The 14,061-nt window shown below is 37.9% G+C and overlaps 1 protein-coding gene across 1 annotated transcript in view; it reads left to right on the plus strand.

Moving 5' to 3' along the window:
• CLECL1 (C-type lectin-like 1) overlaps positions 1 to 2,102 on the plus strand; it is a 7,230-nt gene extending 5,128 nt beyond the window's left edge. The window contains 1 exon segment of the mRNA XM_008578081.1: positions 1,915 to 2,102. Within this exon segment, the coding sequence (XP_008576303.1) occupies positions 1,915 to 2,102 (188 nt within the window).
• The last annotated feature ends 11,959 nt before the right edge of the window (positions 2,103 to 14,061 follow it).

The following is a 14,061-nucleotide window of genomic DNA, read 5'->3' on the forward strand; positions in this document are numbered from 1 at the left end:
TCCAGCACTGGAAGGGGTTCTAGAGATCAGCAGGATGCCTAATTGGAGGTATAAAATTAGGGGGAGGAGGAAAGCAAAAATAATTAGCATTAAAACTCTGCTATATTTCTTTTTGTTATGTAAAGGCAATAGATTTGTTACAAAAATCCATTAAAGATAAGATGTCTTTTTGAAAAGTTTATCTAGAAGGCAATAATGTGCATGGACACTCTAGAGCCACAGTGCCTATTTTCAAACACCAGCTCCACCACCAAAGGCATTCATACTTAAGGTACAATGTATTATGATGTATGTATGTTGGAAAGACTGGAAGTACTATATGTCAACGTAAGTATTAGAGATTATGTATTAACTACATTAAATTAATTAAATGTATTGTAAATGTAGTACCATATGTTAATGACCAGCACATAGCAAGCACTATTAAATATTTACTTTTATTTCTTTCAGGTAACATTTATTTTGTTTTATGTGATCAATACTATTGCCTAAAACACACCATTGAGAGATTATAAATTACCAAAAGTAGTTTCAGTTAAAGAGCCATGAGAAAGACAAATATTTCTTCATTGTAATAAAACTATTTTGAGCTAACACTACCCTTCTATATGCAACATTTACATGCATAATCTCAAAAAGGAACAAAATCACGAACTGAAACCAAGACACACAAAACTCTTTCCATGAAGCAGGTGACAACTGATATAATTAATAGAGACTCACTAAACACAAACTATCCAAATGAGGCTCCTATCCAGAGCTAGATATTTTGTGCTTATTAAAATAAATATGAAAGCTCCAGGGGGAAAAAAATCAAGTAAGTATTTTTCTGGCTCCAAGTCATATTTTTTCAATTCTCCTAAAGTTAACATAACTAAGATTAATAAGAGTGCAAAGGAAACTCCAAATCTTAAGAAAAATAATGTTATTTTTTTCTTAATCACTTTACTTACTTTAGAATTTCCAAATTATTAAACTTCACAGAGTCGCTAGAACCTAGTGGTTTTGTGCTTTTTATTTAGTTAGGAAAATATGTTTCTTATTTCATTAGTTATTCATTTCAACCCTGCAAGACGTACTAAAATGGATAATGAATCAAAAGAGAAGCGGTGTGCTGGGGGAAACAAATCTGGAATGATTACCACAACAGGTAACGTTATTCTGTATTGCCTAATTCCTGAGTAAAAGCCATGAACAGTAGCATTGGTTTTCTTTGAGGATATTTGAATTGAGGAAGGCCTCCTCTATTTCTATAGGGTGATGGTTCAGATCATTGTTTTTCATGTATTTATTACAGTCCATGACAAAAATATTCAAAGGTCCAAGGTAAAATGAGAAAAGTGAGCTCATATAATAAATTTTAAATGAATTTAAATATATTTTATTGACATTTTTAAAAATTGCAGTTTATTCTTTTTTTCCTATTGAGAAATGTGCGGGTGCAGAAAGAATATAGTTAAAGTATTTTCCCTCTTAAAACTCATGGTCATTGCAGGTACTTTATTTATTTATTTATTTTTTCTCATGAAAAACTACTCTAGTGTGATATATAACTCCTAAAATTTATGGTGTGTTAATAAATCACTAATTAAAATCTGTAATTTCTAATTTTCCTTCAAAGTTTTATCCCAGTGTCTATGCATTGCCTTGCTGATAGAAAACACAATAAATTTTTAAGAGAATAAATTAAATGAAGAAAGAATGAATGAATGAATGAATAAACACATGGTTGTAGTTCTGTTAATCTTCATTTATTTATTTATTTATTCAAATCTATCCTGGAGAGAAGCACATGCTTATGTCAAAGAAAGTTTAGCAAAGAACTTAACGAAATTTGAGAGCCTTTAATCAGTATGTATTATTATGACACAGTTCTGCATTTCTTTCAATTAGTTACCTTTTTTTTTTTTCCAGTGTCTTCCAACTCTTCTACTGCCCATAAATCATGCCCCTCTAAAGACTGGCAGCTGCATGGGGGGAAATGTTACTGGGTTGCTAAAACTAAGACATCTTGGAACAAAAGTCAAAATGACTGTGCCATGAAAAATTCACATCTCATGGTGATTCAAGACTTCATCGATATGGTGAGGTTTAATATTTAGAGATTATAGCATCCCCTACATTTGCCATGGAATTTATCTTGCTACAAACTTGGAAAATGTCTGTGAAATTTTTTTTTAAAAAACTTCATGTGCTATTAACTATACGAATATTAATTGAGTTGATTTTTAACTACATGATTACTTTAGGCTACTTTTTGGCTTGGGGGAGGACGAATGTATTCAGTACCATATGCCTAAATTCTTCTCCACAAAAGATCATTACTGCTTGCCAGATTCCATTTTAAAATGTAAGGTTAAATATCATATTTCATCTCCCATGTTTATTGCAATGCTCATGAGGCCTGCAGCCAGATCACATGGTAACTGAAATTAAGGATAATATTGTGAGAAAGGAAATGTAGAATAATCCTTACTGAGATTTAGTTCTTTCTTGAAGAGAGCTAATATTTAGCTAACTCTAGTTTAATTTAAATTGAAGTTTTACTAAAGGAAAGTTGGACACTACTTTAAACCTTCTACAGGTAATCGATATGGCCAATATACATGCTAATTAGCAAACATCAAATAAGGGTTCTCAGCATGAGCCTTAGTGTTAGCATCACAAACTATGACAATGGCTCAGTTTCTGCAAACCTAGTGACTAGCAGTGGTTTACAATCCTGATTGAACACCAGTCACCTGGGAGGGCTTACCAAAGGGCAGCTGTAGAGACTTCTGGGGGTGGGGGGACCTTCTTAGTTTCACAGAAATCAACAGCATGAAAAACAAAAAGAAAAGTAAAACTATTTTCAGCGTGACCAGCATAATCCCAAATATCAAACTGTGAGACTCTCCTGTCAAGTGTAACAACATATAAACCAAATCTAAAATATAATTAAGAATAATAAAGAGACTTTTGTCCTCCTCCTGGAGTTCAATTTTAATATCCAAGAAAGGGGAAACAGGAATCAACTGAAAAGCTTCTAACAAGAAAGTTCTGAAAAAAATAAACAATAAATGATTGTATAGAGAAATTGCACAGTAAATGATTTCACTAAGAATCTCATATCTTGTGCAAACAATAAACCAGATTTTGGAGAGCAGTGGCCTAAGACGACACACTTCAATGGAAACTTTCTTCCTCTAGTTTAGGTTATACCTCATTTATTATTTTTAAGGAAGTAAGTGTGTTAAACATAATTGTCCCCTTTCGATGATAAATAAGAATCTAAAAAGAATCAGCACAAGACTTATGCACTGGTATGAATATTTCCAAACCTTAAAAAAAAGGTAAAAAACAGATAGAATATATATTACAGAAGAATAATTACTCCAAATAATAGAAAATCATTTTCTAAGAAATTATTTTCAAGCTTTAAAATAACTTAAAGGCAAAATGGCAAAAACAAAAATTATTAGTCCATCTAGGATACTCATCGCATAACAAAAAAGAAAAAGAAATCCCAAACCCAACCCAAATCTTAATGATTAACTCAAACCCCTTATTAAAGACCTAAGAGAAGGAGCTGGGTGCTCATTTCCAAGCACAAAAACTATTTAACTCAGCCTTTACTATTCTGGACAAGATATTCAACTTTCAACAAACAAGAATGAGGTATACAAAAAGACAAGAAAAAAGAAGATACGCCAAAGAATAGAGGGATATTACATAACGGTAAAGGAGCTGTATTACTGTACAAAGGCTGCCATAACAAAGCACCAACAGACTGAAAGGCTTAAGCAACAGAAATGTGCTTCTCTTGGTTCTGATGGCTGAACATCCAAGATGAAGGAGTCTGGTTTCTCCTGAGGCCTCTCCCCCTGGCTTACAGAGGGCCACCTTTTCACTGTGTCCTCACATGGTCTTTCCTCTGTGTGTGCACATTCCCGCTGTTTCTCTGCGTGTCCAAATTTCTTCCTCTTTTAAGGACACCAGTCACATTGAATTAGGACCCACACTGATAGCCTTGTTTTAATTTAGTCACTTTTTTAAAGGCCCTGTCTCCAAATATAGTCACATTCAGAAGTCCTGGGGGATAGGGCTTCAACAGCCCCCAATGAGCATCAATTATAAATGTGTATACACCAGAGCAAACACGATAGAACTGAAAGGGGAAATGGACAAATCTACAGTTATAGTTGGAGATGTAAATACACCCAAGTAATGACAAAAAAAATAAATAAATGAAAATTAGCAAGGAGATAGAAGAACTGAGCAACACTACCAACCAACTGCATCTAATTAACATTATAAAAAATTCTATCCAACGACAGTGGAATATACATACTTTTCAAGTACACATGGAACTTTCATGAAGGCAGATCATATTTTGGGATATGAACTAAAAATATTTACAAATACAGATATCATGCAAAATGTATGACTCAGACCATAAAAAATTAAACTGGAAATTAAGCACAGAAAGACAACTGGAAAATTCCTAAATATTTGGAAATTAAACTACACACTTCTAAATAATGTGTAAGTCCAAGAGGAAGTATCAGAGGAAACTTTAAAAATATATTTTGAGTTGAATGATGTAAGATGTCAAAATTAGTGAGTGTTAGGTTAAGCAGAGTTTAGAGGGGAAGGTACAGTATTGAATGCTTGTATTTAAAAAAGAAGTAATGCAGAATCAATCATCCAACCTTCTACTAAACAAACAAACAACAACAAAAACTAGAAAAAGAAGAGTAAACTAAACCCAAAGCAAACAGAAGAATGGATTTCAACTACTCAGTTTTATGTCTTACTGCAAAGCTAAATTCATTAAGGTGGTACAATATTGGCAAAGGAGAGATATACTCACATAGATCAGTGAGACTGAATAAAGAGTCCAGAAACAGACCCACACAGTACAACGGTTATTCATCAGAGAAAAGCTATTGTCTCCCTTGCACGTGTAATGATTACTTTCTGATAAACAGTTATATTATTTAGCATGTGAGTTCAGCTTCACGGGATTAGCAAAATTATTGTAGCTTGAACGAGACAGGGGTTTACTTCTTTCGTTGACTCTAAGATGCTCTCAATTATAAAATGTAACATCAGTATCAATTAGAAAACAAAAATGAAGATGCCAGTAAAACGACTACAAGTGATTAACTGTAAGAAGTTAGCAGTTTCAAAGTGCTAAAACTGGGATAAAATCTAAGAATATATGCAATCGGTTCACTTTCTCACGCCACAGTGCCGACTGCTGTGGGTTTCTGCTCATCACCCTCATCAGGAGGGAGCTGCTCCTGACCATCTGGTCCTGGTTTGGTTCACCACCATCACTACATTTTGATCTACATTAAGAAAGAAGAAAATGATGGAAGGAAGGATACATACAGCCTTACCCCTTAAGTACATGATTAGAATTTCAATACACTTCCATTCTATGCCATTAGTCAGAAATTAGGTCGTTCATATTGTCACACCTAGACAGAAAGGAGAGTGAAAACTGTACCCTTTATTATGCTCCTTCATATAGTTTGGCTTAAGGGTGGGATTACTATAGAAAAAGAGATATTAAGAAACTATGAGCAATATGTGCCATATCAGCCCAGATAATGCTTTCTTCCTTTAATTCTCCCTATATTTTTCTCTTGTTTCTATACATTATTTGATATTTGCATTTAAAATAATGACTAACATTTATGTACTGAGCATTTATTATGTACCAGGCAGTGTTTAATAAGACTATCTAATAGCAAAACAATGATACCTCTTTGAGGTAGAACTGAAAGGAGAAATGGACTAATCTACAATTATAGTTGGAGATGTAAACACATCTAAGGAATGACAAAATAAATAAATAAATACATAAGAATTTGTAAAGAGATGGAAGAACTGAGCAACACTATCAGCCAACTAGATCTAATTAACATCATAAAAAATTATATCCACTGTTTATGTACTGAGTGTTTGTTATGTGCCAGACAGTGTTTAATAAGACTATCTAATAGCAAAACAAAAATACCTCTTTGAGACAGGTACTGTTCTTTCCTGAGTTTTAAAGATTGGGAAAGTCAAGTGGCAAGACTTAATAACTTGTGCAAGAACACACAGTAGTAAATTGCACAGCTAGGATTCAAATTAGGCCGTCTGACTTCGCAGCCTCAGTGTCTATGACCATTATACCTACTGTCCTTTAGCCATCGTCACGTTGCGTTGCAGTAGTGTGTTTACACATCTGTCCCTTCATGAGGATCTACTGGAACACACGAAGCACTCTTACTTCCCTGGTCATTCCCATCTTCAAGCACAGTGCCAAGCAGATAGAAGGTGCTCTTGAGATACTTTTCTTGTATCAGTAAGAATCAGTGAGTTGCTTCATATAACAGTCATTGTTCCCTTTAGAGTTTCCTTTGGCTGCACCTAAATTCTTCAGCCTTTTATTGGATTGGCTTGAATATTCCATCTGGAGGGACATCATGGATCTGGGTGGACAACAGCTCTTTTGACTCCCATCTGTGAGTTTATTGTATTGTAGCTTTTTTGTGATTTAATCCTTTATTATGTCACAAGAAAGTGTCGTTCAATAGTGTCAGGCTTGAAGTGAGTGATCAGGTATAAATTTCCTCATGGACTATTACAGACTGATAAAGAATTCATATAAAATGATCCACACAGAAAGTAGTGAAATGAAAGAACTTCATCCACTCAGAAGAAGGATGTGTGAAACCGGGTTTGCCACTGCTGCCTTTTTATTTTATCATTTTGTCTAAGAGGTAAATAGGCAAGTGTAAAATCTCCTATGAGAGTAAAAGTTTAATTTGCAAAATAGAAGTTTCTGCTCACTTCCAACAGTGATCAGTCATTTTTCAAATGACAAAAATTGGAGGTGATATTTTAGCCTCAGCCATACGCACCTCTAACTAATACTCATTAACTTCTACCTATTCTGGAGAGAGGTTTTGAGAAATAGAACTCAGGGTGAGAAGAATTACTTTACCCATTATATTGTTGGGTATTGTTTAAATGTTTAAGATTATATTTGTATTAAAAAGTAGAAGATATTTTCTGAGATCCTCTGGACATGTGCATACTTTTTTGGCTGGTATAAAGATAATCATCTTCTTTTTTTCTATAGGTTTTCAATAAATGAAAACAAACCACGGACCAGAAGCATGAAATGTGCACAGGTGTCTCGTATTGATATTGCTGAAAAAAATTGTGAGCATGAGAATGAATGGATTTGTGAGCTGTAATCTATTCTGCAGAAAGTCCGTCTTTATTTCTGTGACAGAAAGACAGACACCACATGAAGAATGAACTCGGATCACAGGAAAGTGCAAAAGCTCTGTGTGTCCTGAAGGGCTGTGTGTGTATGTGTGTGTGTGTGTGTCTGTGTCCGTTTATGATTTGCCTGGGTATAGTACTTCTCAGATGTGTGAAAAGGGTGATAGAGAAAATAAAATGTTACAGAAAATGAGTAGGTATAAAGAATATTTTTTCATCTGAATTATAGTCTTATTTCTCCTATATTTTTGGAAATTTAGTCTCCTATATCTTCTCTCCGTCTTTCCTCTACAATGATTAGCAAATCTCTTAGCTAATCTCTTCCATTCTCAGTTTCAGTTATGTATGGAGCAATGCATATTAAATTTATATCTCTCACCCAGGTCTTTCTCTGATCATGAGACCTACACTGACTATTTAACTTATCAAATCTAAAATCTCACAGGTGCTTCAAACTCAATGTGTAAAACTCAACAATTCATTAACTTTCCTCACAAAGTAAGCCATCTTCCAGCATTGCATATCTCAATAAATGGCACCCGTACGAGAAAATCATTCAGTCTACAAACCAGTTGTCATCTTGTAAATTTATATCTCTCACCCAGGTCTTTCTCTGATCATGAGACCTACACTGACTATTTAACTATCAAATCTAAAATCTCACAGGTGCTTCAAACTCAATGTGTAAAACTCAACAATTCATTAACTTTCCTCACAAAGTAAGCCATCTTCTAGCATTGCATATCTCAATAAATGGCACCTGTACGAGAAAATCAGTCTACAAACCAGTTGTCATCTTGTCCTTACCTTCCCTCCCACCTCTACGCTGCTGTCCACTCTCCCTCTCACATCACCAGGTATTGTTATCTTTTTTTACCCTAAATACCTTTCAAGTTTGTCCTCTTCTCATCATCACCACTTTTGTGATCTTAACATAACGGTACTAAGATACCAAATAATTGCAACAATGAGGTCTTCCTGTCCCGCTGTTATTCCATTTCTGTCATGCTCTTCCATGAAACCCGAGTAGTATTCAAAAAACATACTGACAATAAAACCCCCTATTTACAGCACTTCAGTATTTTCCTAAGAATAACATCATGACCTAGAAATCCCTGTTATTTATTACTTATTTCGTCTTACTTATTTAGTCTCTTCCCTATACCAAAGTCACCTTAACTGTCAGCACCACAACCACATTAGACTAACTTTAGGAAATCAAATTGTCATGCCCTGTTTCACCACAATGTGTTGGCAATTGTTCCCCATACCTGGAATCCTCTTTCCTCCCTTCTTTATTAAGTTAACTTCCAAACATTCTCTATATCTAAACTCAATTTTTAAGAACCCTTGAGCTCTGTGACAACACTACTCCTCTCTCTGGCACTTATCACACTTTATTCTCACCTATCCAACTCTCTGTGTGAATATTTTGTCAATGTCCTTCACCCACAGTTGACTGGACATCACATGATCCTACATGTTTTTATATTTCTAGTGCCTTTTTAAAGTGCCTGACTGTAGATGTTAATCACATCCAAAAAACGCCTTCACAGCAACCCCTAGATCAGTGTCTGACTGAGTAACTGGGGACCATACCTCAGCCAGGTCCACACATAAAACTGACCACCCACAGTCCACACTTTGTCAGCTTGGCACCAATGCATAATCTACAAATAAGACAATAACAAAGGCATATGTTTGGCTGATATGATACAACTATGTTGCACACAACTGAAAATATGCTAAGCTTTTCCCCCCAGGAAAGGATGCAAAGCTTCTGAGTAATGTTTACTCTTCTCCATAATACTGTAATTTAAATACTAAGATGTAAAGTTTACTATTATTAGCACATCTTATGTTAAATAAGAAATATGAGAGAGATTAAAGCAAAAAACATTTCATATATAGAGTACATATATGCATACATAAATGTTTTCTATTTTTTTTTTTTCCTTTTTTTGTCTTTTTTCGTGTCCGGCAACGGATCGCAACCCTCAGTGTTGCGCCTGTACCAGACCGGGACCGGCAATGGGATCGCAACCCTCAGTGCTGCACCCGCACCTCGCTCAGCCAGTGAGCAGGAACCGGTCTGCATGTGGGATCTGAACCCTCGGCGGGAGCGCCGCCGCACTCCCTAGTGGCGCACTGTAGCAGTGCGCCACCCGACCGGCCCCCATAAATGTTTTCTATACACACACATATTCATAGCAAAATAAAAAAGAAATATAACAATTACAGCTCTCTTTAAAATTTTATCATTTATGTGTACATATTTGTAGGGTTTAGTGTGTTGTTTCAATGCAGTCCTCTTTTCTGCAACTGGTCACATGACTATAGTTCATATTTATAATGAACCATTTGTAACTTTCTTCCAATGTGCTTTCCACATTTCCTTTGCCCTCAGCAATCATCTCATCTGGTTGTGTTTCTTTGCCTAGTGGGGTGACCAAAACATTAAGTCCTGCAGAGTTTGGGCCATTAACATTTCTACCTGAATTGAGTTGTAACATTTCATTGACCTTAATCACAGGACATAGTAGTACGAACAGATGCCCTAAGGAATCTCCTGCATTCCAGACATACGCTTCCTTACTTTCAGTGTATAGTAGCAATCCGATTTCCCCTTAGCATCAGGATCAGTCATTCCTGCTGGCACAGTAACTCCCTTCTTTGTCTGTTGATTCAGGTGCATGGGGAGCCCAGAGTGGCTGAGTGAAGTCTTAACTTCCAGTTCAGTGGGACCATTGTCGTGGCCCCGGTGGAAAAACTTCTCTCTTTGGAACTAAGACTTCTAGACCAGCAGAGAATAAGGTCATGGCGATGAGAAGCAAGTCTCTAGTGGATCACTAGGGATACTAGTGGGCGGTGCCACTCTGATTTTCTCTCACCCCTTGATTCCTGGACCCTGGAAAACTGGATATAAGAAAAACAGAACCATATATTATGTGCTGATTTAGAGCATATACTGCCTCCAAAATCCAAAGAGGCCACCTAGGCATCGGGCTTCCTTTTTCTTTGTAGGAGGAGCCAGATGCAATAAGTTACCTTTCACCTCAGAAGAAATAATTTTGATGTGCCCCACACCTCTAGACTCCTAGAAATTTCACTGACATGCAAGGCCCCTGAATGTTTTATCAGATTCATTTCCACTCTCTGGCATACAAAGGCCTACCAAGAAATCTACAGTAGTTGCTATTTCTTGCTCAGTAGGTCTAATCCTCAGTAAGTTTACCACTGTGACGTCTTGCTGGACAGAAAGGTGATCAGAGTCCCTGAGGATTAAATTTTAACATAAGGCTGGAAAGTTGATATATCCCTGAGGTAGGACTGTAGAGGTGTATTTCTGGTCTTGCCAGCTGAAAACACACTGCTTCTGGTGGTCCTTACTAACAGATAAGGAGAAGAAAACCATTTTCTATATCCATAGATGCATACCAAGCACTGGGAGATGAGTTAATCTGCTAAAGCAATGAAACCACATCTGTAATAGCAGCTATACTTGGAGTCAAGTGTAGCTCGACTACATCCCTTTGTACGGGAGACAAAACCCAGGGCAATGGTTGTCTCAAAGTTAAAATGACTTTAAAAGGCTAGACATTTTGGCCCTAAGAAGGTTCAAATGGCCAGTCACCCTGTTGGTTGCATAATTAGCCTGCAAGCTCTGGACACCCAGGAGCAGATCACTCAGCAGTCCAATGACAGAGGACTCATCCTGAGAAGGGAACACGATGTGAAGAAGGTCTTGTAGCCAAATTATGTAGGCCGGGAGCCCTGCGGCCAAAGTTGGCTAAGGGCTGCATGCAGGGTTGAATGATTGCCCTGTGGAGGATCGCTCAAGAATCCCAGAGTGAAGCATTCACAGAAATAAAATAGCCTAGAAAGAAGACTGCCATCTCTCCTCTTTGAGACAGCTGGATCTCACTGTAATCAACTTCTCAGGATTTTGTGTAGAAGAAAGGGTCGAAAGAGCACTGTCAGCCACTACAAGAAGGGCAGCTGGAACAGCCTAAAATGTTAGAAACTTTCCAAGGGCTTTTTAGGAAAATTCACTAGAGATTAAAAAAAAAAATAGTGGAATTACAGGGAAAAATAACCACACTTCCTCCAAATCCAAAGCTAAGCATCAGCCTGAGGTAGAGCATTTCCTTTCTACATGAAGACGGCTACATTCCTACAGCTAAGTAAAACCAGATGGCATAGACAATGGAGAATTTCTAACACAGGGCCTTGTACTGCAAAAGAAATTGCTAGACTAGGCCCATTAGCCGTGGGAGCTAAAGAGACTTTTCGGAGAAAGAAGTTTCCCTGTTAGGGGAGGAGTGGCAAATGCAGGACAACGAAGAAAGGACCACTCACGGGAGCCCTGTCTGCCTTTCTTTTAACATCTGGCCCAGCAACATGATTCTACTCTAACTCTAACTCTAACACTCTACTAACACTGGGCCTACTAACCAACCTACTAACCATGTATCAATGATGACAAGACGTAGTGCAAGAAAGCACCTTTCAAGGCCACCATGCAACCGTTGTTCAAACAGGCCTGCGACCATCCTATTTATTGTATCCAAAGTCGTCGTCTTCGCTGGATTCTTCTGAGCCTTTTACCACTCAAGCCTAACCCAACTCCCGAACTCGGAGGCTGCTGACCACCCACAGGCATCAACCCCCTCAACCCTGCGGAAGTCCCACTACTCAACACATCAGTCCTATTAGCCTCCGGAGTATCCATTGCCTGAGCTCACCATAGTCTCATGGAAGGAGATCGTAAACATACACTCCAAGCCCTCTTCACTGCAGTCTCTCTAGGTATTCACTTCACACTCCTCCAAGCCTCAGAGGACTTTGAAACATCTTTCACTATCTCCGATGGCGTGTGCGGATCAACATTCTTCACAGCAACAGGCTTCCATGGCCTGCATGTAATTATCGGCTCTACGTTTCTCACGGTCTGCTTTTTACACCAACTAAAATTTCATTTCACATCCAACTACCGCTTTGGCTTTGAGGCCGCAGCCTGATCCTGACACTTTGTAGATGTAGTCTGACTGTTCTCATACGTCTCTATTTACTGATGAGGATCCTATTCTTTCTGTATCAGCCAGTACAACTGACTTCCAATCAATTAGCTCTGGTCACAACCCAGAAAAGAACAATTAAACTAATACTGACTCTCTCAACCAACATAGCACTAGCACCGCTGCTCGTCACCACCGCCTTTGGACTCCCACAACTAAACGTCTATGCAGAAAAGTTGAGCCCATATGAATGCGGATTCAACCCAATAGGCTCCGCACGCCTACCGTTCTCCATAAAATTTTTCTTAGTAGCCATCGCATTCCTGCTACTCGACCTAGAAATTGCCCTCCTACTACCTCTCCCATGAGCCACCCAAACAAACAGCCTCAAACTGGTACTCATCATAACGCTTGTCCTAATCCTCATCCTAGCCCTGGGCTTAGCCTACGAATGAGCCCAAAAAGGCCTAGAATGAGCTGAAGAGAGTAGTTAGTTTAATCAAAACAATTGGTTTCGACCCATTAAATTACGACATTTCGTAACTACTAAAATGCCTTCGGTTTACATCAACATTATCCTAGCATACAGCACGTCCTTCGCAGGGCCACTAATGTGTCAATCCCACCTCATATCCTCGCTCCTGTGCCTGGAAATGATACTGTCCCTATTCATCCCGGGCACCCTCCTATACCTAAACAGACACCGCACCCTCTCCTACACCCTCCCACTATCCTTCTAGTCTTCGCAGCCTGCAAGAGGCTGCCCTGGGTTCAGCAATTCTAATAATAGTCTCTAACACCTACGGCCTAGACTATATACAAAACCTCAACCTCCTGCAATGCTAAAACTCATCATCCCTACAATTATACTTAATCTCACTACGTGATATTCTAACAATATAATCTGAATTAATTCAACAACCCACAACCTATTAATTAGCCTCACCACCTTCTTTTTCTTAAATCACAACAATAAAAACAGCACAAGCACATCACTAAACTTCTTCTCAGACCCCTTCTCAACCCCCCCTTCTAATATTAATGACCCGACTCCTTCCTCTAATAATTATAGCAAGCCAACAACAGCTCTTCAAAGAAAGGACCACACGAAAAAAACTATACGTCCTTATGCTAATCTCACTACAAATTTTCCTAAACATGCCATTTACCACCACAGAACTAATCATATTTTATGTCCTATTTGAAGCAACACTAATCCCAACCCTAATTATCATCACCCAATGAGTTAACCAACCCGAACGACCGAATGCAGAACTCTTATTTTCTATCCCACACCTCTGGTCAGAGGAACAGACCTCCCTTTCCCTGGACACTTTACAATGTAGTTAAAAACGGTTTCATCTCTGGGCCAAATTTTCTGGAAATTTTCCAGACGTTTCTAGGTAGTCGATTAGCCTGTCACGTCTGGTAACAAAAGCAAGCAGTGCAGACTCTCTCCAGCAGATGGAGCCACTAAACAAAAATGTTCTTAGGGGTCATTAGAAACCTTTACCTACTTGCTCGGCTTTTCTAAAATATTGAGAGCAGCTATTAACATCAATAACCAACTTACTCAGTGGAGCACACTGATAAAGAAAGAAAAGAAAATTAATGCAATGAGTGGGCACCATATTAGTAGCTTAGGGAATGAGAGAAAGGAATTTAACTTTTACCTGTTATAAAAACCCCGACATCGCAGAGGCAAACTGGTATGAAATGGGGCCTACCAACGTGAGCTGACCTGTCTTCCAGGCTTGATGAGACATTGTGTCCC

Source organism: Galeopterus variegatus, unplaced genomic scaffold (genome assembly GCF_000696425.1).
Source record: "Galeopterus variegatus unplaced genomic scaffold, G_variegatus-3.0.2 Scaffold1626, whole genome shotgun sequence".
Lineage (NCBI taxonomy): Eukaryota > Metazoa > Chordata > Mammalia > Dermoptera > Cynocephalidae > Galeopterus > Galeopterus variegatus.